The 25,466-nt window shown below is 35.7% G+C and overlaps 6 protein-coding genes across 38 annotated transcripts in view; 2 read left to right on the top strand and 4 right to left on the bottom strand.

The window, feature by feature from the left end:
* Positions 1 to 653: 653 nt before the first annotated feature.
* LOC311089019 (gamma-crystallin M2-like) lies at positions 654 to 1,661 on the bottom strand. Its single transcript, XM_084123456.1, has 3 exons — positions 1,555 to 1,661; positions 1,229 to 1,471; positions 654 to 1,126 (listed from the first exon to the last, which is right to left on the bottom strand). The coding sequence occupies exons 1-3, from the start codon at positions 1,561 to 1,563 to the stop codon at positions 854 to 856; spliced, it is 525 nt and encodes a 174-aa protein (XP_083979582.1). The 5' UTR covers positions 1,564 to 1,661; the 3' UTR covers positions 654 to 853.
* Positions 1,662 to 2,867: 1,206 nt separating this feature from the next.
* LOC311089025 (gamma-crystallin M2-like) lies at positions 2,868 to 3,885 on the bottom strand. Its single transcript, XM_084123462.1, has 2 exons — positions 3,331 to 3,885; positions 2,868 to 3,149 (listed from the first exon to the last, which is right to left on the bottom strand). Exons 1-2 carry the CDS (start codon positions 3,505 to 3,507, stop codon positions 2,874 to 2,876), a joined length of 453 nt encoding a protein of 150 aa, XP_083979588.1. The 5' UTR covers positions 3,508 to 3,885; the 3' UTR covers positions 2,868 to 2,873.
* A 763-nt stretch (positions 3,886 to 4,648) lies between these two features.
* On the bottom strand, positions 4,649 to 8,184 carry c9h2orf80 (chromosome 9 C2orf80 homolog). Of its 2 annotated transcripts, XM_084122490.1 has the most exons (9): positions 8,073 to 8,184; positions 7,481 to 7,570; positions 7,256 to 7,337; positions 6,986 to 7,068; positions 6,793 to 6,883; positions 6,071 to 6,148; positions 5,712 to 5,799; positions 5,484 to 5,590; positions 4,649 to 5,328 (listed from the first exon to the last, which is right to left on the bottom strand). In XM_084122490.1, the coding sequence occupies exons 2-9, from the start codon at positions 7,519 to 7,521 to the stop codon at positions 5,260 to 5,262; spliced, it is 639 nt and encodes a 212-aa protein (XP_083978616.1). In that variant the 5' UTR covers positions 7,522 to 7,570; positions 8,073 to 8,184; the 3' UTR covers positions 4,649 to 5,259. The 2 variants fall into 2 exon arrangements, with proteins under 2 accessions (XP_083978616.1, XP_083978617.1); XM_084122491.1 differs by lacking the exon at positions 8,073 to 8,184 and having other exon boundaries at positions 5,490 to 5,590; positions 7,481 to 7,599.
* On the bottom strand, positions 7,768 to 12,927 carry sgo2 (shugoshin 2). 2 transcript variants are annotated; one of them, XM_084122487.1, is made up of 8 exons: positions 12,414 to 12,927; positions 12,239 to 12,319; positions 11,940 to 12,115; positions 11,581 to 11,658; positions 11,355 to 11,394; positions 9,101 to 11,014; positions 8,845 to 8,899; positions 7,768 to 8,715 (listed from the first exon to the last, which is right to left on the bottom strand). In XM_084122487.1, exons 1-8 carry the CDS (start codon positions 12,478 to 12,480, stop codon positions 8,631 to 8,633), a joined length of 2,496 nt encoding a protein of 831 aa, XP_083978613.1. In that variant the 5' UTR covers positions 12,481 to 12,927; the 3' UTR covers positions 7,768 to 8,630. The 2 variants fall into 2 exon arrangements, with proteins under 2 accessions (XP_083978613.1, XP_083978612.1); XM_084122486.1 differs by having other exon boundaries at positions 7,811 to 8,715; positions 8,845 to 8,950.
* A 134-nt stretch (positions 12,928 to 13,061) lies between these two features.
* On the top strand, positions 13,062 to 19,334 carry uchl3 (ubiquitin carboxyl-terminal esterase L3 (ubiquitin thiolesterase)). 2 transcript variants are annotated; one of them, XM_084122488.1, is made up of 9 exons: positions 13,062 to 13,226; positions 13,380 to 13,391; positions 13,737 to 13,865; positions 17,358 to 17,514; positions 17,641 to 17,726; positions 17,838 to 17,885; positions 18,454 to 18,529; positions 18,696 to 18,754; positions 18,850 to 19,334. In XM_084122488.1, exons 1-9 carry the CDS (start codon positions 13,185 to 13,187, stop codon positions 18,931 to 18,933), a joined length of 693 nt encoding a protein of 230 aa, XP_083978614.1. In that variant the 5' UTR covers positions 13,062 to 13,184; the 3' UTR covers positions 18,934 to 19,334. The 2 variants fall into 2 exon arrangements, with proteins under 2 accessions (XP_083978614.1, XP_083978615.1); XM_084122489.1 differs by lacking the exon at positions 13,380 to 13,391 and having other exon boundaries at positions 13,063 to 13,226.
* A 1,003-nt stretch (positions 19,335 to 20,337) lies between these two features.
* lmo7a (LIM domain 7a) overlaps positions 20,338 to 25,466 on the top strand; it is a 48,983-nt gene continuing 43,854 nt past the window's right edge. For all 30 annotated transcript variants that reach the window (XM_084122267.1, XM_084122265.1, XM_084122264.1 and 27 more), the window contains exon 1: positions 20,338 to 20,705. In XM_084122267.1, coding sequence (XP_083978393.1) covers positions 20,637 to 20,705 — 69 coding nt within the window. In that variant the 5' untranslated portion in view covers positions 20,338 to 20,636. The remainder of the gene's footprint in view (positions 20,706 to 25,466) is intronic.

The raw sequence follows: 25,466 nt of genomic DNA, 5'->3' as shown, positions 1-25,466 counted from the left end.
ACACACACACACACACACACACATATGACAGTCAGAATACTTGCCCCTCAGCAGGAAGTACTGCTGTCCCATATAATTTGGGTGCTCATACACCATGAAGCACCCACTCTCTACCCTGATAGAGTTGCATTGGGTAAAATAGGGGAATATATATATACACATACATATATATACATATACAGTTCACTTAAGCCGAGGACACACTTAACGACTGTAAGCTGATTATGAATGTAATTTGATACTTACGACTGATCATGCCCAAATGCGCCGAGTCAGATACAGTTGCGTTCAGTCAGTGTTCACAGTCGGTGATTAAAATCTGCTCCAGTTGTTGGAAACAGTCTGTAAGTGTGTTCAGTTCAGTCTTAGAATGTTTCAGCTATAGTTGTTAAGTGTGTCCCCTGCATTAGCCTACTTCACCTGAACTAAACTGGGGTTAAGTGTATTGCTCAAGAGCCACTAAGTCACACCCCGTATTTAGATTATACACAATCCTATTTTTTAATGCTCATCTACATAAACAATGTTAAACATTGGCCGTATTATTAAAAAACACGTTTTTTACACTTCATCTGTTTATCATTAGTTATTCACCATGAGTGAGTTTAATGTGTAGTACAAGCAAAGAGAACACTCAACACCTGTCTCGTGGAGGAAAATGTTTCTATAGTTTTATTCAGGTTACTGAACAGTGTAAAGTAGTCTGGCAGCCTGTAGCAAGTGTCATCATCAGACAGTGACCCCCCCAGGTAGAGGGTGCAAGAACAAAACTGAATACACTTCAGCACAGACACCATTTTATTTAGTGTGTGAAAAAGGGCATACAGCAGACATTTCAAAAGGACTCCTTTCATTAGAGGTCCATGATACGTCTGATGGAGCCTATCCTGGAACTCATGCCACCCCAGTCACTGTACCTCTTGTACTCGCCAGGCCTCATGTAGAAGTGCCTGCCTATATAGTTGGGCTGCTCATACCCAAGCCAGTGACCATCCATCACATGGCAGGAATGGAAGTCGGACATATTAAAGCGGTCCATAAGATTAGGGCAATCATCCATGAGTTCCATCATCTTGCCGCCCATGTCAGAGCGCTCATAGAGCCTCATTCTGAAGGACCCACGATGCTAAATGGGTAACAAAACAGGAGTTAAGGCTGAGTACTTAACTTCAATGTATTAAAACAAGACCATTGATAACTTTAGATAATGATTTGCTTCAGTCTTTACCATTGGGATCATATGACAGGATCTGATGCAATCATTCATTCCCATCATACGCATGTAATCGGGATACTCGCCCCTTCTCAGAAAGTGCTGGTGTCCCATGAAGTTGCTTCGGTCGTAGACCATGAAGCAACCACTTTCCACTCTGATGGAGTGACAGCGATTGAAGTAGGAATGCAGGTCAGCGCAGTCACTCATGCACTCATGGTGACGGCCGCCGAAGTTCCTGTCCTCGTAAAAGATAATCTAGAGAAAACAATATTTAGATAATGAGAGAAGCACAATAATAATTAATTTATGACTAATACGTTATTGTAATTCATACAGACCTTTCCCATGTTTAAGGGGCTTTGAAATATTTCCTGTGGAGGTGCCAAGTGCTGCTGGAACTATAATATATAGCCTATCCAAGAAGATAATGGTACTACTGTTTGTGTTGTCATTTAAGTCGCAGTGTACTCATGTCAGCAGAAACTGTACAGGAAATTTGTAAACATGACTGTCTGTTTTAGCCTAAACAATCACTGTGATTGCCTCCGTAACATTAGTTTTTCCAGCAAAAGCTGCTCTGTTGAAAGCTGCTGGAAAGGTCTGGGGAAACAACACAACATTAGTGTTAGTCTCTATTTATTTTAGGATTACACATTTTAAATAAAATAATTTAATTTAAACTGAATAGTTTTGCTTCTGAAATTGTGAAATGTCTTTAGGATAGCTGATAGTGGATGTTTATATATGTTTCATGAGGGTATCTGTTAAAAAAAAAAAGAGATGTCAGTTTGATTACAGTTCGATGTCAATGACAGTCCCATTGCCTTTATTCATCTCACTAACTAATGTTTTGGACCAATTAATGTTTTGCAGGACCTTGCCAGTGTAGGATGGCTACTTCATCAAAATAACTGTCAATGACTAATAATGTTACCAGCATGGTATGATCTACGTGATAGCCAGTAGTGACATTTAGTTAGTCATTACGATCGTTATAATATATAACAGGTAGTATATAACTTGCTTGATTCCAAAAGCAAAAGTGCCATCAATTACGATATGTAATGCCGACAGTGTATTTCTAAATAATTTACATTGGCAAACATGAAGAAATACTAATCTTGGGAACACTTTTTTTCCCCCAATGGTCCACTTTAGACATTCTAAGAAACAAGAGGTAACTTTGCAACTACATGTCAACTAACTCTCATTAGAGTATTAGTAGACTGTCCGCTTAATATCTGCTAACACTTTATTTTGATGGCCCCCCAACAGACATTCTACTGATAATAAGTAACTTTGTAATTACATGTCAAATTATTTTACTTAACCAGACCCTAACACCTAACCCAGTACTAATACTCTGATGAAAATTAGTTGACATGTAGTTGAGAAGTTACTTATAGTTAGTAGAATGTCTAAAGTGGACCATCAAAATAAAGTGTAGCCCTATTCTCTTTTAGGAATTAAAGCATCCCCCACAGATGCCATATAGTCTGAAATCTATATGTTTGATCATGGACAGCTGTAATAATCAACTTGAGTGTGAATGACACACCTGCAGCATGAATACATACACTGCAAAGCATATGGTTTTGTGACATTTTATTGACAAGTCAATGCCAGTAAAGGCACAGTTATTTTAATAATGTGGACTCTAAAAATCAGTGATTTTGCGGAAGGAGCCAATGGTGGCACACATGGCACCCCAGTCGCTGAACTTGCGATACTCTCCGGGTGGCATGAAATACTGACGGCCTTGAAAACTGGGGTGCTCATAGAAGGTCCAGTATCCCTCCATGACATTGCAAGAGTGAATGCTGCGGCACTTGAAGCTTTCATGGATGGACCCGCAGTCATCACTGAATTCCATCATCTGACCTTGGAAATCTGGCCGATCGTAGATCCGTATGCGGTAGGATCCACCACTTTTCTGCAAGTTTCAAATAGTTAAAGTCAAGAGTTTGAATGTGTGCTGTGTTAACGTGTACAACAACACAAAATACAACAATAGGCTTAAACACTGTGGGTACTGAGAAAAAACAAAGTTTTTGTGTGTCAGAACAGCAAACTACAAAGATGGAATAATAATCATTAACATGCATATTACTCACATTGGAAAATGTACGGCATGAGCTAATAGTGTCATTGTAGCCCATCCAGCGCTGATATTCAGGATACTCTCCCCTGGTTAACACATACTGGAAACCAGAGTAGTTGGGTCTTTCATACAGGACCCAGCAGCCACTCTCCACTCTGATAGAGTTGCATCGACTGAAATGAGGGTGCATGTCTGGGCAGTCTGTGCCACACTCATAGGAGCGACCCTGGAAGTTTCTATCCTCATAAAAAATAATCTGCAAGCAAGTGATTAAAGCAATACACACTGTATTGGTTCTGTTGTTATGTTCATAGTCAAAGTACAGTTAAGTATAAGAAGCATTTGGATAACAATTTTTCATAGTCAAATGCTAACCTAAAGTTTCCTCAAGAAATGCAAAAGTCTTTGACCATCTCATTTACCTTACTCATTATGATGTGAACCTCAGGAAACAGTCCTAAACAAGAGAAACAGTCAAACAAACTAGGGCATGAGGTCTGCTTTATAAACCTCCATCAACATGGTGGATCAAACTTTATTTGTCCTCTCAATGACTGGGATTTGTCACTCTGATGGTGCTGCTTACCTCTTAATCCTATCCATAGATTTAAAAGCCCTGATTCATCAAATCAAAATTCCTACCTGGCAAATTACTGACCTAAGCTGCCCTCCTCTCTTTTGATGCTTTATGTGATGGAATTATTGCCTATGACATGGAATGCATCAACAGAACGAAATACATCTGCAATGTACCACGGGTTACTGAGTGAAGAAGTAGTTCAATAACTTTATTGATTACAGCATATTTAACATTGCATCTTCATTCACATGTACTATAAAATGAGAATGCATGGGCAAAATAAATATACACACCTTCTATTTCTTAAAGATAATGTGTGACATGTTAAGAAAGTCAGTAAAACAAGTCATCTTGGTATTTATAAAATAGATTACTCTAAATTAATCTCCTCTCTTTATTATTCCCTGGCTGTGAACAAAGTCTTGGGAAATAACCCATATTTTAACAATAAAGACAAACCAGGAAACACCTGCAAGGATGTTAAATGTGTAATCATAGCAGTGTTTAATAAACCACACTGTTAGCAATTGATGTAATTTTTACAATAAAATTTACAACAACATATTGTATTCATGTTTTTATTGTAAATACAAATGCATGATGGGAAATGTATGGACAGTCCTGTAATTTTGTTGTAACTACACTGTAGAAGCATTATTTTACATAGAAGAATGTCAGTAACCAGACAGTTTTTGGTCCCATTGACTTCCATAGTAGGAAAAAATATATACTATGGAAGTCAATGGGACCAAAAACTCTGACATTCTTCTAAAGACCCGGAGATCGGCTGAATGGATTCGAAAACGGTAAAACTCAACTGTTTAACTCTGGTGGAGTTGTAAAATGAGCCTATTTCCAAAAAAAGTGGAGTATCCCTTTAAAAGTAAAATTTTGTTTTATGTGTGATAAAGTGGATACTTTTGTAATATGTATTTTTGCACAGTTTGTTAATAAAAAAAAAGAAAATATACCATTGTTGTGTTTTTAATTGGCCAATACGGAAAATGACAGCTTTTTACTTGTAATATTTATACTTGTAATGTTTTACAGTATATTGATTTGTCCTGTGAAATAACAGGAAATTCCTGGCTACTGGGTTGCCGTAAATATAACATTTTGCTGTAATATTTACAGTATTTTATCCTGTGAAATTACAGGAAATTCCTGGCAAATACCAGTAAATTTACATGATTATTGTAATTAATTACAGTAGGGATGTTGTATTAAGTATTACAATAACAGTCCTGTATACTGTTTACAGTAAATTTACGGCAACTATTAGCCAGGAATTTCCTGTAAAATTACAAGAAATTTCTAACAGTGCATGCAAATGAATATTTGCTTGTTGGACAGCTGCTGTTTTCAGTCCTGCAGAGATTCTTGCAAGCCCTCATAGTGAGCGGTTTCATCTTTTAAAGAGTCCTCACTGTCCTGTTTTTGTCAAAAGACAGGTGCAACAATTACAGTACATAATCTGAGCACATGATGGCAGTAATTTTCAACTTTATGAGTGCATTGTTATTTTACTGAGTGTATAGTGCATAACAGATTTTGGATAGAATGTATCTGAGGATAAGCAGACTTACACTCACACTAAATGAGGAGCTGGAAGAGGAGGAGGACTCGAGTGTCTCTGTTACTGGAGAGACTTTCTGCTTACTGTGTACTTTGATCCAGCGTTTCAGCACCTGGGCTGGTAAAGAGAGAAAAGGCAATGATAAACAATCAATAAAAAACATGTGTTCTATTTTAGTGATCACTTTCAATTTATGCATTAACAATGTTTTTATTAAAATATGTAAAAGGTCACATACTGTGTTTTCTTGAGCGCTCTACTGCTTTGAATGAACTAAGCATAGCAAATGGATGATAAGAAAGGGACAATGGGTGAACAATGTTGCCCTGTTGAGGAAAAGACATTGAAATAATGTTAAAACTATGCTGAAATTTTGGAATACCTTTTCATGCCACTGTACTGTATGTCTGTACGGTATAAAGTAGCGGCTCTCAACCTGTCTCAATTTGAAGGCCCTCCATACTGTATGATAAAATATAGCCACCTAAACTGGCTCCATGGTATAGGCCCCCATGTATATCCCTTCAATTTTTATCCTGCATGACATCTGCTCACTCGTGTGACAAACACTCTCAAATAATAAATACTCTCAAATACCTTATCGTGATCATGAGGGTAAGATGCAGATGGTTTGCAACTGTACAGAGACAGAATGTCTTCTATAGGTAAGCTGTTCTGAAAATGAGAGGACATGATACAACTTGTCAAAAACAGAATTGCTGTTGAAAACCTCTGGAATTCAAAAGCTGACAAAATAATAAATAAATAAATAAATACATAAATAAATATACATAGAAATGTTTCCTTATTTATATATAATTGTATTTATTTTATTTCGTTTTTCATTTATATATATATTTATATCTACATATCGTTTGGTCACACCACAAGGTGTCACTGTGCCTCAAAACTTCAGCACTGCCATTCTGAGCTCTAGTCTGTCTGTATGCTAATGAGGAGGGCGTTTTACCTCAAAGAAATGTATAAATAAATGTGAAAATAAATAAATAAATGTGGAAAACACAATTATAGTTGTAACAGAAAGTATTCAACCCCCATTGCAAACCACGTTGCATTTTCAGTTGAATTTGGGGAAACCACTTGAAACATTTGTGTTGAGCTATTTCAATTGCTGAAAGTCTATACATTTTGCCAATAAACCTGATTTGCAATGGGTGTTGAATTATTTTGATTACAACTATACATAAATAAGGAAATAAATATATACATTTCTTTGTATATTTATTTATTTATTTATTATTTTGTCAGCTTTGGAATTACATAGAAACCGGCAAATTATATTCTCTTCTGAACCTTACCAGAAGCATTCCAGCAAAGGAAGAAAGGATCATTGCTTCTCTTTCCAGATGATTAGGGTACTGGCTAATATGTCGTAAACTGCCAATTCCTCTACAAAGACATAGCATGGTCAAATGTGAATTTATGCAAACACTGCAAAAATAGCATGAAACTATTAAACATACACAAATTCCAGTTATATAAATTACTCACATGTAGTTGTTCTCAACTAAATTCTTCTCATCATCTTTATTGAGCCACCACAAAAGCACACTTATAGCCAAATCATAATGGGCCTATATGAATGTGTAAAGATGCATATTTAGCAATACAAGCCCAAAGCTAGATGAATTAATCTTTTTTTTTTTTTTTCATAACATGTATGATTATAACATAAAAACATCAACTCACAACTAAATTTTCATCTCAATAAAACAATGTAACCTTTGAAATTAAACTCTTGTTTTAATATTGACCACTTACCAAATCATCTAACATTGTAAAAGTGCTTTTCCCTTTTGGATCAAAACCATTTTCTCTGAGTCGCAGTCCAATATATTCACCACTAAAAGATGTTAAAATATATATACATTTTCAGCAGCAGTTAAAAGTTTTAAGATTTGTTCTAAATGTGTGTCCTTACGCAAGTACAATTTATGATCCTATTTATCCTGACACACATCAGTGAATTTATTTCGCACTACTTACAGCAAAGTTTTAACATCCCTCTTCAATCGCTTGGCCTCCATGTTGTAGACCCTCAGTTGAGACACTTAATTCTTTATGCCAAAATTCAGTCTGGAAAAATAGTTGAAATTCCATTATAACAGTAATGCTAGGAAAACTAAAAAAAAAAAAATAATTATGGGTTAAAAAATTATTCTTTTTAAAACACGAGTTCAACTTTACCTATAATATTATTAATAATAATAATCTTTAATAAACCAAAAGTACAAAGTGCTTTACAAGAAACAAATAGTACTTAATCCTCTGCCAGGGGCAACACTAAACACAGGAAGCAAACTGCAAACTTTGGTTTCCAATGAACAGGAAAAGTGAGACGAAAATTTGACAGGTTATCTAACAGACTTGTGTTAGGTTACCTGAGGCATCTGGTAAGACTAACATTTGCAACAAATTGGGATAATCTAACAAGTTACTAATGAAATAAGAACAGTCCATGAATATAAACCAATTACATTTTAATGTAATGCATCTACTTATGCCTTGACGCAAAAAGACTGATACATATAAAAAACACATAAAAATTGTTGTAAACTAAGAAAACACCTTAACTTACCTAAAACTAACACTTCCTGATAGCACAATAAGATGCCTATATCAGAAGCTTCCATCTGCTTTCAGACAGTATAAACTGGTTGAACAGACACTCCTACTCGATCTCAGAATTGTAGTCCTCTCATGTGAACAGTCCTCTAAATAATTTATTCAGTCCTTTAATCACTTTAACACTGTCGGCCAGTGCTCGGTTGCATAACACAGATACAACATTCATGTATATATAAAATGAGTTAGGAAAGAGATTAGAGATTACTTCTATATGATCAGTAGGAACACAACTTAGGGTTGGAAAGCAGAATCAAGTTTATAATAAACAGCAAATAGAGCAGGTTTTCTTTATTAACCACAGAAATAAATATTTAAAATTCAAACAAAATCGCCTAAATGCACAAGAATGAAACTATGCTGAGATCTGAAGGCTAATTAACAGCTGTCATTAAAATGCTTACTTTAAGAACAATCCATTAAACAATTTAATTGCATAAAAAAGTAAATAAAACAAAATAAAAAATAAAGTTAAATAAAAGACTGAAATCAATCAATGGGAAATTCACTTCTAAGTTTGTTTCTTCTTCTTATCTTTGAACACCGGAGAGTTTAAGAATTTTGTATCAGAGTATTTGTCCCCACGCCTCATTTTGCTGCAAAACAAATAAATAAATCAATGAAAGAAAATACAAAAGTTATCCAAACTTATTACAGATTCTATATCAAGGCAGAAATAAATCATAATATATTTTATATCATTATATTATTCAAGTGTGACTCACCAGTTGAGAGTTGGCTCTTTGTAGGAGACTGGTGCTGCTCTTCTTCGTGTTCTCCCTAAAGAGTTAACGTCTGTATTTGTTAGACTCTTCATAACCCTGCTACCTTCTGTTCACAGAATAAAAACGTATAAAATACAAACAAATATAAGACAAATATGTGAAATGAAAAAAGGGGAAAATATATATATATATTATTTGATTCACCTTGCAAAATACAATAATTGACAAAGCATTTAAACCAACACATAAGGATTACCTGGAGCTTGGTGCCTCAGTTCTGAGTCCTGGTCCTGGTAAATGTTCATAGTTTGAGAGCGGGCCTCTGGTTGAGGGCTGTGGGCAGAGCTTTCGACTGAGAGCGTTTCAGCGTAACCATCTATAGTCTCCCATGGAGGCCTCTCCTCTGTGAGCTGAATGTCTTTTGTGTGTTCACTAAAACGGTCTGAAGTCGCATTATATTTTTCTATGATAAACATGCTCGAGTTCATGGCAGGTGAAACATCATCCATTTCATTTGTGAGAAGATGATGTTCAGAAGATGATGTTCTGCTGGAAGCACCAATGTCAGTCATTTCTTTATTTAGAGATTCATGAGTAGATGAAATTACATATGTTTTCCTGCACCTGCTCTCATGAGCTTTGTTGGTTTGGTCCAGATCTATGTTAAGAGCATCCATATTGATATGGTCAGCCTGATCAAGCTCGTCAACAGAGGAAGGGCAGCGTATTTCAGGGGTTTCTGCATTATGTTCATCCCTGATGTCCTCCTCTGAGCAATGAAATATCCCTGGTAGTTGTAAAGTATTAGACAAAGACCTGCATCCTGCTCCATTTTGAAGATCAGTCACATCTTGCCTTTCAGTCGACACATTTTTATCCATACTCACAGCACAACTGTTTTGTTTCTTTGTTAATGCTTTGGATTTTTCTTTTCCTGCAGCATTCCATTTTTTTTTTTTATCTGCCCCCTCTTTTCTGTGTTTCTTAGCTTTAACGGGAACTGAGGATGGAAATTCAGAGGCTTCCTGTACAAGGCTGATATGCACATCTTGTGTACATTCTGGATGATAGGTGTTTTCCTTCAATATCTCATGAGAAACATGCTCAGGCTCCTTGTGCTGTTGTGCAGTAGTATCTAAACCAATATCTTGAGCTGTCATTTGGGTTCCTGGTGCTACCTCCTGTGATCCTTCTGAACTGTTGAATGATTGACTTGGCTGTATCACAAATGTTCCTCTGTTTTTTTGTGCCAGAGTTTTGTTTTTATGTTTTTTAACTTGAACTGCACTCTCGCTTGCATGCACGTCAGTACCAGCAGTTTCTGGCCATACAGTACCAGCAGACTCAACATTTTCATGCACATACGATGCACTGTGATCCATCATAAGGGATGAGACTTTGGTCCTCCTTCTCTTCTGAGGTCTTAGCTCGTCTGGAACTATACATGTTCTCCTGGGTTCCTGGGTAGCATGAGACTCTTTTGCTTTGTTTTTAGCAGCTTTACTTGAAATATTTCCATCTAAAGAAATTGTCTTTCTTTTTTCAGAATTCTGAAGCTCAAGATCACTGAAACAATCATTAAAAATGTCATTAGAAGGATCTTGGGAGATAAGGTACGTTTTCCTTGGATCTGGGTTTGGTTCTTTCCGTTTACATGTGCGCCTGCTACTTTTAGTGCAACGAGAGGTGACGTGAGTCTTCCTGCGTGCAGTTATTGATTCCGTTTCATGCTCATTCAACACCTCGCTCTGAACAGTGGGAGAGCACTGCTGTGTCACAGTGGTCAACTCTTTTGGCACAGCTGATGTATAATCTGACCTACTAAATTCAATTGGTAAGTCTTCCTCTGCAGATACACGCTCACTACCTTCTCCTGGAAGACACAAAATCTTCTTTTCCTGATGTTCTTCTGTAACTCTAGAGGTTCTTCTTGCATTTGTGTCAACTGTTACAATTTCAGCAGCACTGTCATTAACAGTCATCTCCATTTCAGACTCATATAGGGTGTTTTGCTGTGCTGGAATGTTTCTCTCTTGGCTGAGAACATCACAGGCTGTAGGTTCTTTAACCATAGCTGTATCCACTGGTACAGACACAACATTGCCCTGCTGTGGACACAACTGACCCTCTGGCAAATTCTCAACCTCTTTTTCCATTTCAAACAGTTGGTCTGAAAAATAAATAAATAGCTAATTAAAATTATAATAACAGCATCAACATATATTGCATCAAGATACATTGAAAATTCATAAATTTTCTAACAGTGCCAATCATTCAAACTTTTCAAAATTAAGCTTGACTGACATTCTTAAAGGTATAGTGGAGGATCTTTCCGAATTTTAGATAAGACCCGCCCTCTCCACTTTTTGAATAAGTTTGATTGATTCACCAGAATGATTGACAATTAGGAGGACTAATAGTATAGGTGATCCACCCAGAAGTAAAAAATCCTCCGCTATACCTTTAAGGAAACTTGTATACAATGAACAGCTTACACTGTCTTCTCATACCTTTACTGGTGTTGTGTTCAGTGTCCATACTGTCTGGAACCTTTAAAAATAATATTAATAATTATTATTATTATTATTAATGAACAACAATAATAATTTAACAATTAGCTATTTGTGAACAATCAACAAAGCTTGGCTGAAGTCTTTAAAATAATAATGATTCATATGATTCTGATTATTATTAACAACAAGAAAAATAGCCATATAACTTAATTATTAGACTTACCTCATCATTACAAAAAATGTCAACAGCCTTTGTCATCCAGTTAAGAGAAGAGTCATAAAACTCTCGTATAATGGAAAACTAGGGAAAGAAAAGAAACTACATTAACTACATCTATTGTAAATAATAATAATACAAATAACAATAATAAGTTATGCATGTTCTTTAAAGTGTTTTTAAAGTACAGTACAAGCTCAATATGACATACGAGTCAGACTTTGTGCCTGTACAAGTATATGAGTCAGGGAACCAAGGCTTAAGTTAATACGAATGCCTAAATTTAGAAAGTAACCTACAAAAACAAACCTTCGTGACAGAATAATTAAATTCCATATAACCAGACTTCACTCTAACGGTCTCACCAATTGTTTGCTTTTATGACGCTGATAAGCAAGATCGAAATTAGTGGTCTGCGCATCTTTCCTCAGCCGCACCACCTCTTCCTCCAGCTCCCTGCTCTTCTTCTTCTGAGCAACCAGAGCCAGGGCCAGAGCCTTGTTGTTGCTTTTCAAAGAGAACTTGAAGAATGATGAGGTATCTGGAAAACATTATTATTATCGTCATTGCCATAATAAAAGTTATAGTCATCGGTCAACTTATAAAAGAGCAGTAGCCTACTGCAAACAGATTAACCTGTTTGGCATTTCTGAGTATTTCTTACTGTGTATTTTCGTCTTTATCTTGGCTGCGTATACAGACGTCTGTTTGCCCAGTCGTATGTTTTCCTTTTTATCATTGGGGGCTGTACGTTAGAAAAGGCATGAGTGATTATACAATGTCGGAATAAAACACAGCCGTTAAGAATATGATGCTATATTCTGACTAACGTTACTCACCAGCAATAAAAGACGACGACAAACTCGAGGCTTGATGTGGTTTATCTTTATTCTTGTTATAATGCATTTCTATTCGGATAACAAATACTGCGCATACAAATTAAACCGGTTTATACAAATTTAAAACCAAACATTGCCGCGGAATTTTAGAATTCTTCTTCGCTTGCGGTTTATAGAATCAACTGTTGAGTAAATACCGCCACCCACTGGACTAACTTAAATCTGTTGCGTGACAGCCTACAACAAACCAGCTGTAGGCTGTCACGCAGGAACAAACCAGCTAACCAAAACCTTTCTGACGGACCTGAAAAAGGTCATAATATTACTAACATAAAACTAGAGTAGCCTTATGAAAGAATAAGATGAAGCAAGTAAAGGATAAAATAATTACAAAGCACAAAGAGAGAAGATTTCAGAATAAAGGTTTAACCACAATATCGACTTTAATAGAAAACTGATGTGCATGTACGCGTGGTGAGACTATCAAAGATCTTCGTGATACTACAACACGAATGATGCCGCATAAAGGCACGTTGCCCCTAATATAAAATATCGTTTCTATGGTAACTTTGACTTTTATTTTGAAATTGAAGCCTGCATTTCCGCTGGGACATTAGGCCAGTCGCTGAATTCACACACGCACGCGTCACGCCACGCGCGCGCACATATTCCATTGAACTTCCTCCTCAGCTGTCAAAGCGTCCACACCATTGCTCGTGGAAGCAATATCATCTATTATTATTTAGGATATCAGACGGGGCTTAATCTGAGATGGAGGGCCAGCGCTGGTTACCACTGGAAGCTAACCCAGAGGTATGAATTTCTCCCCGACCTCACGATCCTTCGCCGTTCATTTAATTTTATATCGTTCTGGGGTTCATTTTAGCAGGAACGGTAAGCTGCAGCTTATGTCTTTTACATCATATTTTATATGATACTGTTTTGTGTTCTGTGTCTGCTTTACAGGTTATGAACCAAGTGAGTAGATGTCTCGACTATCTGGGTGTGTCTAGGATTCAAAACTTGTGCCAAATGAATGAGTCAGGTTTATTAAAGCACGCTTGTGATAAAGCTAATTGTCAACTTTGATTTATTATGTTTATCAATAATACCGCGCTTGGTATATTGTTTGTAACTTTATTGCATTTGTACTAATGTAAAATGTATTTTATGTTCCACATTAGTTTATTATTCAAATGTTTAAATAGAAATGCTTTTGGATTGTGTAACTTAGGCCCTTGGTGTCTATGTATGTTCATACACTTCATACACTAGTCTTATGATTTGTATTTAATCTACGTGTTGTGTTATACTTTTGTTAAGTTTTTACGGCAGCTTGGCTTGGTACCCACCTGGCAGTTTGGGGATGTGTATGGTCTGGAGCCCGAAGTTCTCAGTTTGGTGCCAAGGCCTGTGTGCGCTGTACTTTTGCTCTTCCCTATAACAGAGAAGGTATGACTGTACTTTACACTCATATAGACTCCATGTCCGTAAACAAGCTCTGTGTTTATAGTTAGTTGTCTGTTTGTAAATGATGGTGGACATTAAACTGGATATGGTTGTTTCTGGCATCAACTCTTTCCCTTTATATGCATGTATGTTAGAGATGCACTGATATGAAATTTCTCAGCCAATACCGATAGTTTGTTTTTTCTTATGGATAAAAAATCTCTGCCAAATAATGCTGCAAACTATACAGAGAACCTTCTCATTTGGTACACTATAATATTAGAGGTTAAAATTAACAACAGAGCTATTCAACTGCTATTTATTTCCAGATATAATATTTACACTCAAATAAAAGCTCAAATGTTTGTATACAACTCAGTTAAACATATTAATAGTTTTCATAAGCACTTGTTTTCATGGCAAATTTATTCAAACATGCATATACAATTAACAGTACATAAGCTACTCTCTAGTTTATTTTTTAATTTTTTTTAAAGATTGGTTAACTAACAAACGAATGACTTTCCTGAGGTTAATGCAACATTAAGTGATATTGTTCACAAGCAAGTTTCAAGCTTCACAAGTAAGTTTTATTGACATCTTTCCATGGTTGAAACACTGTTTGAGTGATTACATGAAACGGATTTCGGTAAGTTGTACTGTAACTTTCAACTTACCTTCTGATATTCATGCATGTTTTTCTAGATATAATTTGTTTTAAATTGGAAAAATAGACTGCTGCTTGAACTGAGGCGCTACAGCGATCCGTCACTTCACATTTAGGAGCGTCAAGCGTTTGTTTCTTTTTAGAAGTAACAAAGCACTGAGTTATTTGCGATTTATTGGGTGAGAGGCGCGCTACAAATAATGTTTAGTATAGGGAAAAACTGCAGATCTGAAAACCCTACGGTTTCATAGGGTCAAATAGAGTCTGCTTTTATGTAGCTGTTTTTAGCTGTTAATGCGTTATTTTCTTCACACACAGTGTGAGTTGCAGTCGGTCATGTTTTACCGCACCCTTTTGATTGATTGGATATAATCGGCACTGATCATCGGCTGTTTTTAAACAATCGGCCGATGGCTGATCGTGAAGATAATTGCTTTTATCGGCCGATAACGATTGTTGGCCGATACATTGGTGCATCTCTAATGTATGTGTGTGTGTATATATATATGAATCTGGTGAAGACTTGACCTGCATGAAATGTAACCGAGCAGTCTCATCATGATTTTTAGTAATTTTTTCTCTTTATTATGACCCAAAATAAACAAAATAACTGAATTTGCTGTACCAAATGTCTAATGATATTCATGATTTGAGCACCTTTTTTGTTGGTTTAAAGCGATAATCTGTCTAATCTTTATGTGGTTATGTAATTAGTGTTAGTGAATTGAGCAGTTAGGTTTCAGCATGACAAAACGTGACAAATTGTATTTGTTATACAAACCTGGGCTCTCATACAAACATGCACAAACGTTAATTAACAATACTATCTAACAAAGTTACTTAGGCAGTAAATGAAGAAATAAGACAAAACTGCAAGCTATTACAAGTAATTTGTATTAACGGTGCAGTAAGTGATTTCTGAGAAACACTGTTGGTATTTGAAATCATCCCAAACAAACACACCCCTCCCTTCATCGCTCCGCCCCCAAATAACAAGTGGCCTACACAATGCAAGAGTGGATGTCTCTTTATCATAGCTGAAGCGAAGCAAAATAAATCTTCATAAAAAATAAGCGAAGATGACGAAGGAACGACAAGGAAGAACAAAAAATGAGTATATACAAGCAAGAGTTTGTTGTTAGTCATCATCTTCAGACAAACAATGGCTGTGTTTACATGAGGCATTAACATGCGATCACCGTGATCTGATCAAGCAGATTGGATCATTAGCCAATCAGGACAAGGCGTGTTTTCATTTGTTCACATTAAGTGGCCTCTGTATCTGGATAACCGATTGGATTTCTGTTTCTCACACAATATTTAAATGAGGTCTGTGGCTCGTTTGAAAGGCAGAAGCTTCCAATGGCTTAGCGTAAATCAACTTTCACTTTACCCTCTATCAATGGCAGTGCACACAGCAGGGATTTTTTGTGATTTATTCAACAAAAGGACAATTGATCACAAATAGAGCACTTAATCTACCAATTTAATTTTCCCAACATTAATGATGTATGATGAAAAGCATTTATATTGTATGTGTAACATGTCGAAAACGGCAGAATCTGAACACCTATGTATTAAAGAAATTAAAGAAATAAAAGAACACCCATCACATTAAAGAGCATTAATTAGAACTAAACAAGGGTAGGCTATACTACACCAGATTAAGTAAAGATGATATAAATTAAACAATGTACCATTGCTTTCACCCACTTACTTTACTTTCCTATGCAATCTCCAGTCTTAGATCAAATAAAGTTTTTTGAATGAAGGAATGCTTCTAGAGTTGATCATACAAAAATAACTGGGTTGATCATGTTAAACAAGTCACATCATCGATCATCAGGGTTTAAGGCTATGACTATATTGATGGAAATGGGAGATTAAAGGTGCTCTAAGCGATGTCACACGTTTTTTAGGCCAAAACATTTTTTGTCATATACAGCAAACATCTCCTCGCTATTCGCTAGCTGCCTGTCCACTGAACACGCTGTTAAAAAACGCGGTCTCTGTAGACAGCCCAAGCTCCACAAACGGCAACAAAAACAAACTGGCCCAGCCTTGGTCACGAAGCATAACAAACAGTGTTCCAGCCAGTAACCAACAGTAATGATTTGGGGATGGGGGTTGGGGGGTAGTGCGCGTGCACATGAAGTGGGGTGTGGGGAGTGGAGGAGAGAGAAGCATGAAGAGGGAAGTTAGCTAGAGGAGAGATGTCCACGACAAACGACTAGCGTTAAAAATTTATATTCTTGAGAATTTTGATATGGCCGACACACGACCAAAGAGACGACGTTCTGATGAACAAATAACAAAGAATAGGGAAAAGAAGAAGGAACGTGCAAAGTCCTGAATTTACATCGGAAAAGCGTTCAAAAGGTGGTGAGAACTCCGCCGGCAGAAGGGCTTCCAATCCGAAATTCAGGTGGCTCTGTTTTTGCTGGACAGGTGGGTAAATCCAGTTTGGTTTTTCTAAATGGTTCATGACTGTTTCAGGAAGCACGGAAGGGAGGGGACGGGATGAGGAGGAGAACTAGCCTCCGTTTTGTTTGACAATAATTTGAACGTCAACAAGAAGTGACGTCACCCAACATCGCTTAGAGCACCTTTAATGAACATGCTGAAACAATAAAAACATACAACATTTAAAACATTAAAAAATACAAAGTGTATTCCGATTATTTCTTTGGCAAAGCACTAAAAAAGACTATATTCATAATCAGTCAGTAGAATGAAGCATCTTTGTCATTCTTTTTTATTATTATTTTTTACAACATGATATTTACTGTAGATTTATTTTAGTAATATAATTATTTTCCTCAATGCAGTATGAAACCTTTAGACAGGAAGAGGAGGCAAAAATTAAGGCACAAGGACAAGAGGTGTCCTCGGATGTGTACTTCATGAAACAAACCATCGGCAATGCTTGTGGTACAATAGGGCTGATTCATGCCGTGGCAAACAATCAAAGGCATCTGGAGTTTGGTATGTATATGAGTTGCTCATTTTCAGAATGATTTCCCTTATTTTGAAAAGTATATTATTAGTCAGTTCATTTTATATGTTTAATATATTTGTTTATGGTATGTTCATGAAATTCTTCTTTTACAGAGCCGAATTCGCCCCTTAAGGCATTTTTACTGCAGTCTACAAAGATGAGCCCAGAAGAAAAGGCAGCTTTCCTTGAAAAAGATGAGGTGATAAATAATGTGTATTTTAGTGCAGCAGCTTGCAACTGGAACTGTTTTTGGAAGTTTAAAAAACTTCTGACTGTTTTCAGCAAACCTCTGATATTTTTATGTTCTCAGAGTATCCGAGTAACACATGAGTCAAGCGCTCAGGAAGGACAAACAGAGGTTGGTATTTGCTAAATCTAGTATTTGATTAGTTGTTAATACAGCATTCAAAACAGTACCAAGTATCTACACACATTTTGAAGTTGTATCCCATTGCTGAATGTTCTATGTTATGTTTTTCTTTTGTTGTACTTGCAGACTATATTGAAATATTGAAGTGTTAGTCCTTGTTTCTTTTTAAAAACAGACAACCTTATAACAGCTTATCACTGTCCTCATCTTCCATGAATAAATCTCTTGTTTTTGCCTTTGTTCCTTTGAACTTGAAAATTGCTGCTGTCTTACATGTGAGAGACCCACTTTAAATGTGTCTGAAATTGCACACCCAAATTCTTTTGCTGCAGTCACCTACAGTATAACCTTTAAGAGCCCTTCCAATCTGGTTTCACGGCTTTTCAAAGGACTGAGATGACTTTCCTAATTCTTAATGACCTTATTGTTTTCTCTGACTCTGAGGCCTTTAGCATTCTTTGTGTTGGACCTCAGTTCTGCTTTTATGTCTTGTTGCTACTCCAGCTACTCCAAAAAATCTAACCTGCTAACTTATTTGTTCTGCTCACCATTATAGGCTCCAGGTTTAGATGAAAAAGTGGATTTGCATTTCATTGCCTTTGTAAACGTTGAGGGATATTTATATGAACTGGGTAGGTACATTTTAATAAATGTATTTTTGTGATTTTGTTTTAGGTGCTTGTCACTTCTGCAAACAGAATGTAAAGATTAACAGTATCAACACCTATTTAAAAAAATATACGTCATATTTTTATACATAATTATTACAGCTGTTAATGTTTTGTTCATGTGTTTCAGATGGACGTAAACCTTTTCCAATTGTTCATGGGAAAACCACGGACGACACATTTCTTGAGGTGTGATGTTTGTCATTGACTTTCTATAGACGTATAGACTCTCTCTGACAAGGTTGTATATTTGGAACTTGTTTGAAATTGTGTTTGATCCACAGGATTCTGCAGAGGTCTGCAAGAAGTTTATGGCACGTGATCCCCAGGAGCTCCGCTTCACTGTGGTGGCTCTTTCCAAAGCATAAATGTTCTTATTTTACCTGAAAGAAAAACTGCCAATCATTCAGAAGTGCTGAATACTTTAAAACTTTAGCATTTATACAGTATAGGTTACATTTTGACTGATTCAAATAAAAGTTTGTTGAAAGTTTTGACCACAAGGCAAATGAGAAGCAAATTAGAATTAGCCAATATCAAGAAATGTACATGCACATAAAAAATGATTTTGTATCTGAATGTTGACACTCTGACTAAAATACTTTGTGTTCATTTCTTCAAAATGATATGAAATGCATTCTCTGTTAATGATACAAATTGACCTAAGGGCGTTGTTTTTCTGCCAGAAAAGAAGCCATTTAAAATAAAAGTTCTCATGATGAATATGTACACATATTTTGACAAAAATAAATGTACTGTTCTCACAGAAGTGTTAGACCGATGGCAGTGTTTCACTACATATGGTGTTCTACTTCTAAATACAGTTTTCTCAAGAATACAGTCAGTTAAAACTAAAAGAATAAAGAACAAATGTCCAGTGTTTTCATCTCATGTTGGCCTCATTGCTGTATTATGAGTGACAACAGTTCACACCGTGAATACTCAAGCAATGATTAATTTCTATCTTTTGTTTTTACATCCATACTTTTTCCCCTTCAAAACAGTATTATCTAAAAATAAATTTAAATGTTTACCACAATAATTGATTCAGATTTATATTTGAATGTAAGGTAAGGTTTAATTATATTTAAGATAAATTGACTGTTTTCATGCCACATTCAGTGGTCACGTGTTTGAATAATGACTGTTGTCCATGGAAATTCAAGAGACCTTTGTTTCCTACATAGCTGTGATGATTTATTTGCGAATTATTTGACAAATACCCTTGAAATAAGCATGTAATGTACGGTCAGCTGGTTATTATTACAAAATAAATGCTGATAGGTCCAGTGTTTCTGGAAGATGTCTTCTCACGTAATGACAATAATTTTGTTATTCGTTATTTTGCAATTTAGTCAAAATGACTAGCTGACTGAAATTAATCCCTTGTTTGCATATTAACTAGTATGTACTTGCACTTTAAAAATCAAAATGATGAATATAAGCTGAAAGTATTTCAATTGTAGCCTATTGTCATGAGAAATAATAAATCAAAACTTGTATTTAAATGATTAAAAGTCGCCATCCTCTGCTTAAATTAGATACAATTTTCCATTTTTATTTATATGCTATGCACTTCTGATCTTTAAATATTTTCTCTGTTTTTACTCTGTACTTGTAAATGTGTTTAACTAAATCTTAGACATTAGTTTTTATGTTTTTGTTTTTTTCTACAGTGTTTTCTTTGTCCTAGTTTGGCACCTGTAACGTAACCTGACGGTAGTTTAGGTGTGTATCCTGACGCACTAGGGGGCGTATAAAGTACACAACACGACTCTAAAGTTTCTCTGGAGTAGCTAAAAGAACAAGGGGAGATTTAAGAGTTTATCCTGCGTCCTTTACGGTCGTTGACGTTCGATAGCATAGAGTGATAGTTTTGAAACTGGTAGTCGAATAAGAAAAGCGTTTCAGCGGCTGACTTCTTTTTCTTTTCTTTTTTCTTTTAAGAAAGCAGGTAACGTTGGTATTAAAAATATTCACGCGACGCGGTACCGTAGAACAGAACTCTCGCGTCTTGGCTCTTGGATTGTAGACGCCTGTTTCCTTACAGCTTCACCACTTAAGACCGGTGATGGAGTGGCGAGCGCAGTCTGCAGTGGGTTATGAGGCTGCTTACTCAGAAGCACAGAGATGGATTGAGGTAAGAACTGTTCTCACTTTTACACGTGCCGTGCTCTCATTTAAATAAATATAGTTCAGGAAAATGACACTTGACACTGCCAAATTATGAGGTAACTAAAACGATAAATCACTGAATATATTAATTTACTCATGTTGAATTATACCCTGACACACCTGTTGAAATCGCCTTTAACAATGATTAGAATTTATAAAAAAGCTGACTAAAAATAACATATGGTGTTGCATGCGAAATATACAAAAGTATCTCCAAAAACCTGATGGTGAATAGGTTACTAAACCAGACATTAGTGTCTGTTTGTTTATGATTAGTTTGGAGTGGGGTTTCAATCTTCAGTTGGCTCAGGCTGAAGATTGGCAGGAATCACGTGACCTGGTAGCTGGCGGTCTGATTCTGGCAGGTCACGTGATCTGCTGGTGGCTGGCGGTTAGCCTTGGCAAGTTTCAGCAACCATTGATTTTTTTTGGGCCAGATTTTATGTTTGTGTTCCTCCCTCTCTAGTTCTGGCGAATTACATTAATTTAATTACATTAATTTATTTTTGTGCATCTGTTGATATGATGATGTTCCTTTACATGATTGGTGTTTTAAAGAATTTTATCGTAATTAAAATAGTCAGATAGCCCTGGTTGGTTGACACTTCTCTGGCCGCTGAATCAGCCCAATATATATATATATATATATATATATCAAATATGCAATATATAAAAAGAAAAAACCCTTAGTCTATATTTATTCAATTATAATAAAGCCACAAAAAGAAAAAAACATTCCATGAATCAGATTAAAGTAGGCCTATGAAAGATAAAACACGAAACTCATCATATAGGCCTAAAGAATTCAGCACAAATTTGTTGGAGTTTGCAGCTGAGAGTGGGAGCCAACCAGTAGGGATCACGGCCATTTGACCACTTTATTTTTGATAAACCTCTCTAACATGTCGATTGTGTAAATTAATGTATTCATAAGAATACATATAAATTATAAAATAATATATTTCCTTGCAGCGAGTGTGATTGGGAACGTGTTATAGCTCAACCTCGGTAGCCGGTTGTGATCAACCAGGGCTAGCTGACTATTTTAATTACCATAAAATTCTCTAAAACACCAATCATGTAAAAGAACATAATCATAACAAGAGATGCACGATAATAAATAAATGTAATTCACCAGAGTTAGAGAGGGAGGAATACAAAACACAAAATCTGCCAAAAAAAAATCAATGGTTGCTGAAACTTGGCAAGGCTGACTTGCTAGCCACTAGCAGGTCATGTGACCTGCCTGAATCAGACTGCCAGCTGCCACCAGCCACTGACAGGTCACGTGACTCCTGCCAGCCAGATGAAGATTGAACCCCTACTGTTAGTTTGAGAGAATTTTCTGTTCTCATTTACTTTAACCAAACGCTGAGGGTGAGTAAATGAGGGCACAATTCACATTTTGGGGTGAACGATCACTTTAATGTATCACTGTTTACTTTTATATGAAACTTTCTTTAAAGGTCACACTCACAAATAACATGTCTAGTACCCTGTCGCACTTCATATCATGGTCAAAACGACAAAACGGAGACACTCTTTGGTTTTTATTATTATATTATTCTAAAAATGTATAAATAACATACTTATCTAATATTGATTAATTAAACGAATACAACTTTTTATTCATTTTATATATATATATATATATATATATATATATATTTATATATTTATTTATTTATTTATTTATTTATTTTTATTTTTTTATTTTTTTTATTTATTTATTTTTATATTTATTAATTATTATCTTCCTGTCCACCACCAACAAATTTTGGGTATGTGATTAAGAGGACATGACAATGCATTTTTGTATCTTATTCCACGAACAGTGATGCATTAAAGGGATAGTTCTCCCAAAAATTAAAATTATGTCCTCAATCAATCACCCTCTTGACGTTCCAAACTTGTACGACTTTCTTCGTTACACAAAAGAAGATATTTTGAAAAATATTGGTAACCAATTTGGTGACCATTGACCTCCACTGGGCATAAAACAGTGAGATATTTCTCAAAATATGTTCCACAAAAGAAAGAAAAACATACAGGTTTGGAACGACATGAGGGTGAGTGTAAATTACAACAGCATTTTCATTTTTGGCTAGAACTATCCTTTAAAGAACCTTTTAGAAAAAAACTGATCTATTTTATTTTTTCATCAAGCTCACAGTGGAAAAACTAGTAGTCCTGCAACAGTTTGCACACGCTTTACTGGGTTTATTCTTCCAAACCCTCTGGAACCCACTTAGTCTGGGGAACAAATGATTAGGACTTTCCTATCCTTGTGAATTCCCTTCTCAGCGGGAGATGGCAGGGCCAAAGCACTGGCTGTAACTGAACAAATATTGTTCTTAATTCATGAGGGGTGAATCTAAATGCTTTCAGTGTGACATCAGTCTCACACAAATGCACACTGGTTCATTGTCACAGGCAGTGGACCTTGGCAGGGCAGTTTCAGCCCCAAGCCGATTGCTCCCCTGCAAAGGAAGGGGATGTGCCGCTTAGCGTCCAGTCTGAATGACTAACGGGTTGTCAGGCGTGAGGGCGCACTGAGCAGTGCTGGAGTCTGAGTGTGTGAGTGTGTAGGGTGTCATGGTCAGCTGAACGATCTGGAGTTTGTCACATGTGCTCATTCTTGCACCCGGTCTGTGGGCAGAGACATTCTTGTTTTTTCTCCAGGGTAGTTCTCAGCTTGTTAAAGTCAAACCTAAAATTAGCCACCCTTCTGAAGTTGCTTGGTATGTCTAAGTGTAGAAAGTTGCTATTAGCCACTGTGGCTAAATCATTATTGTAGTGAAATCATATTACATAGAAGTTTTGTTAAATATCTCATCCATTATTGTTTAGGTAAATCAGGGTCATCTAATTTGAAGTTTAAATTTGTAGTTGTACATAAGTTTTTTTTTTTATTATTATTATTATTATTATGTTTTACAGATTTGAATTGATTGTTCTTTTTAGCCTAAAATGACCCTAGAGATGTGGTGTTGAACATTTTCTCCCAATATTCCTTCTTGCTCAGCAGACTTTACTTGGGCAAAGGGATTAAAGCACTTTGGCACAATTAACGATGTGCAACATTCCGTGTGTCCAAACAACTTGGAATGCCTCATTGCTCGTTCATGAATGAACAATCGCTGTGTGCAAAAGTGCAGCTGAATTAAAATAATGTCTTGCATTATCAAAACCTGCTATTTAAATTAGTATGTAATCACATTATGTGAGCTTGAAGGAAAAATAGTTTGTAGTAATAACTCCTTTTTTGGAGTAGATTTTTGTAGGTAGAAAAGGTGCGTGTGTGGAGGTAAGGGATGTGAGACTGTTTAATTTGAATTCTTTAGATAATCTCAAATTTGTGTTTTTTAATAGAAATACAGTAAAAACAATAATATTGGGAAATATTATTAAATGTATATATTTAATATATTTCAAAATGTAATTTATTCTTGTGATGGTAAAGCTGAATTTTCATCATCATCACTCACATATGTCACATGATCCTTTAGAAATCATTCTATGATTGATCAAGAAACATTTATTATTATTATTATTATTATTATTATTATTATTATCATTGTTGAAAACAGTTGTGCTGCTTAATATTTTTGTGGAAATTGTGATACTTTTTTGCAGGATTCTTTGATTACTGTCACTTTTGATCCATTGAATGGATTCTTGCTATATAAATTCTGTTTTTTCTTTTACAATTAGTATATCATTTAATAGTTCATATTTTTGTTCAGTTTTTAATTGGTCATGTAAAAAACTGGTTATGTATTGTTCAAGCTCTTAAATTGTTATCCACCTGCTACAGAGATCTGTTTAAAAACAATAAGCCAACAGCAGGGGTCAGGATTTCATATGTCATTGAACACTGATGTTTACTGCACCAGTTTACTGCTGTGTGAATGTGCTTCATATATGATTAACCTCTTGTCTCTTTACACTTCATATCTGTGAGGGTTTGTAATGGTTACATAAATCTACATGAAGGGGACAGGAAGCTATTTGACATTTAATTCCAAAAACATTGATCTTTAATATTCTGACAATTTACAATTTTTTGGCTGTATTATAAGATTATCTTGTTATTTTTTTCTCAAGCTTTAAAAGATTTAGATCAGTGTGACATGGAATACAAAATTCCCTTTGAAATAATCTACCTTTAGTTTGTAACTTGTAGTGTAACTGGATCTAGTACTATAGGATCATAGTATTTGTCCATACATTATTTCTGTCCTTGTTTTGTTCAGCAGACATAGAAAGTGTCCTTTGAAGTTCTGCTTCTTAAAAGAGAACAACTGTGGTTCAAATCTCGCAGTCAATGCTGATCTCAACATAACCAGTGTCCTTTTACATGTAAGGCCCTCCACACCCTCTGAATACATGCCATGTTTTTGAGTGACAGCCAAGTAAAAGCAGCTTAAGAATGTCCTGTTCTACACAACAGACATCAATAAGTGGTTACCTGTTATTGACATCTCTAATTTCATATCTTTTGCATACTTTGTTTTTGCAACAAGACTGTTTTGGAGATAATACAATAAAGTATGTCTGGCCTGATTGTTTGTAGTTAATTTCTTAAATTGAATGTTATACCAGTAGCATATTATAAAACATACCTAAAGTATTACTCATAATGACATTGTCTCATGAAAGCTAAACTCTGTAAAATGTTTTTACTGGCGTTTAAACTTGGAAATTGAAAACATTTGCATCGGAA

The sequence above is a fragment of the Abramis brama genome (assembly GCF_963993115.1).
Source record: "Abramis brama genome assembly, chromosome: 8".
Taxonomy (NCBI): Eukaryota; Metazoa; Chordata; class Actinopteri; order Cypriniformes; family Leuciscidae; genus Abramis; species Abramis brama.
The sequence above is the reverse complement of the archived record's forward strand: the minus strand, read 5'-3'. Positions and strand labels throughout refer to the sequence as shown.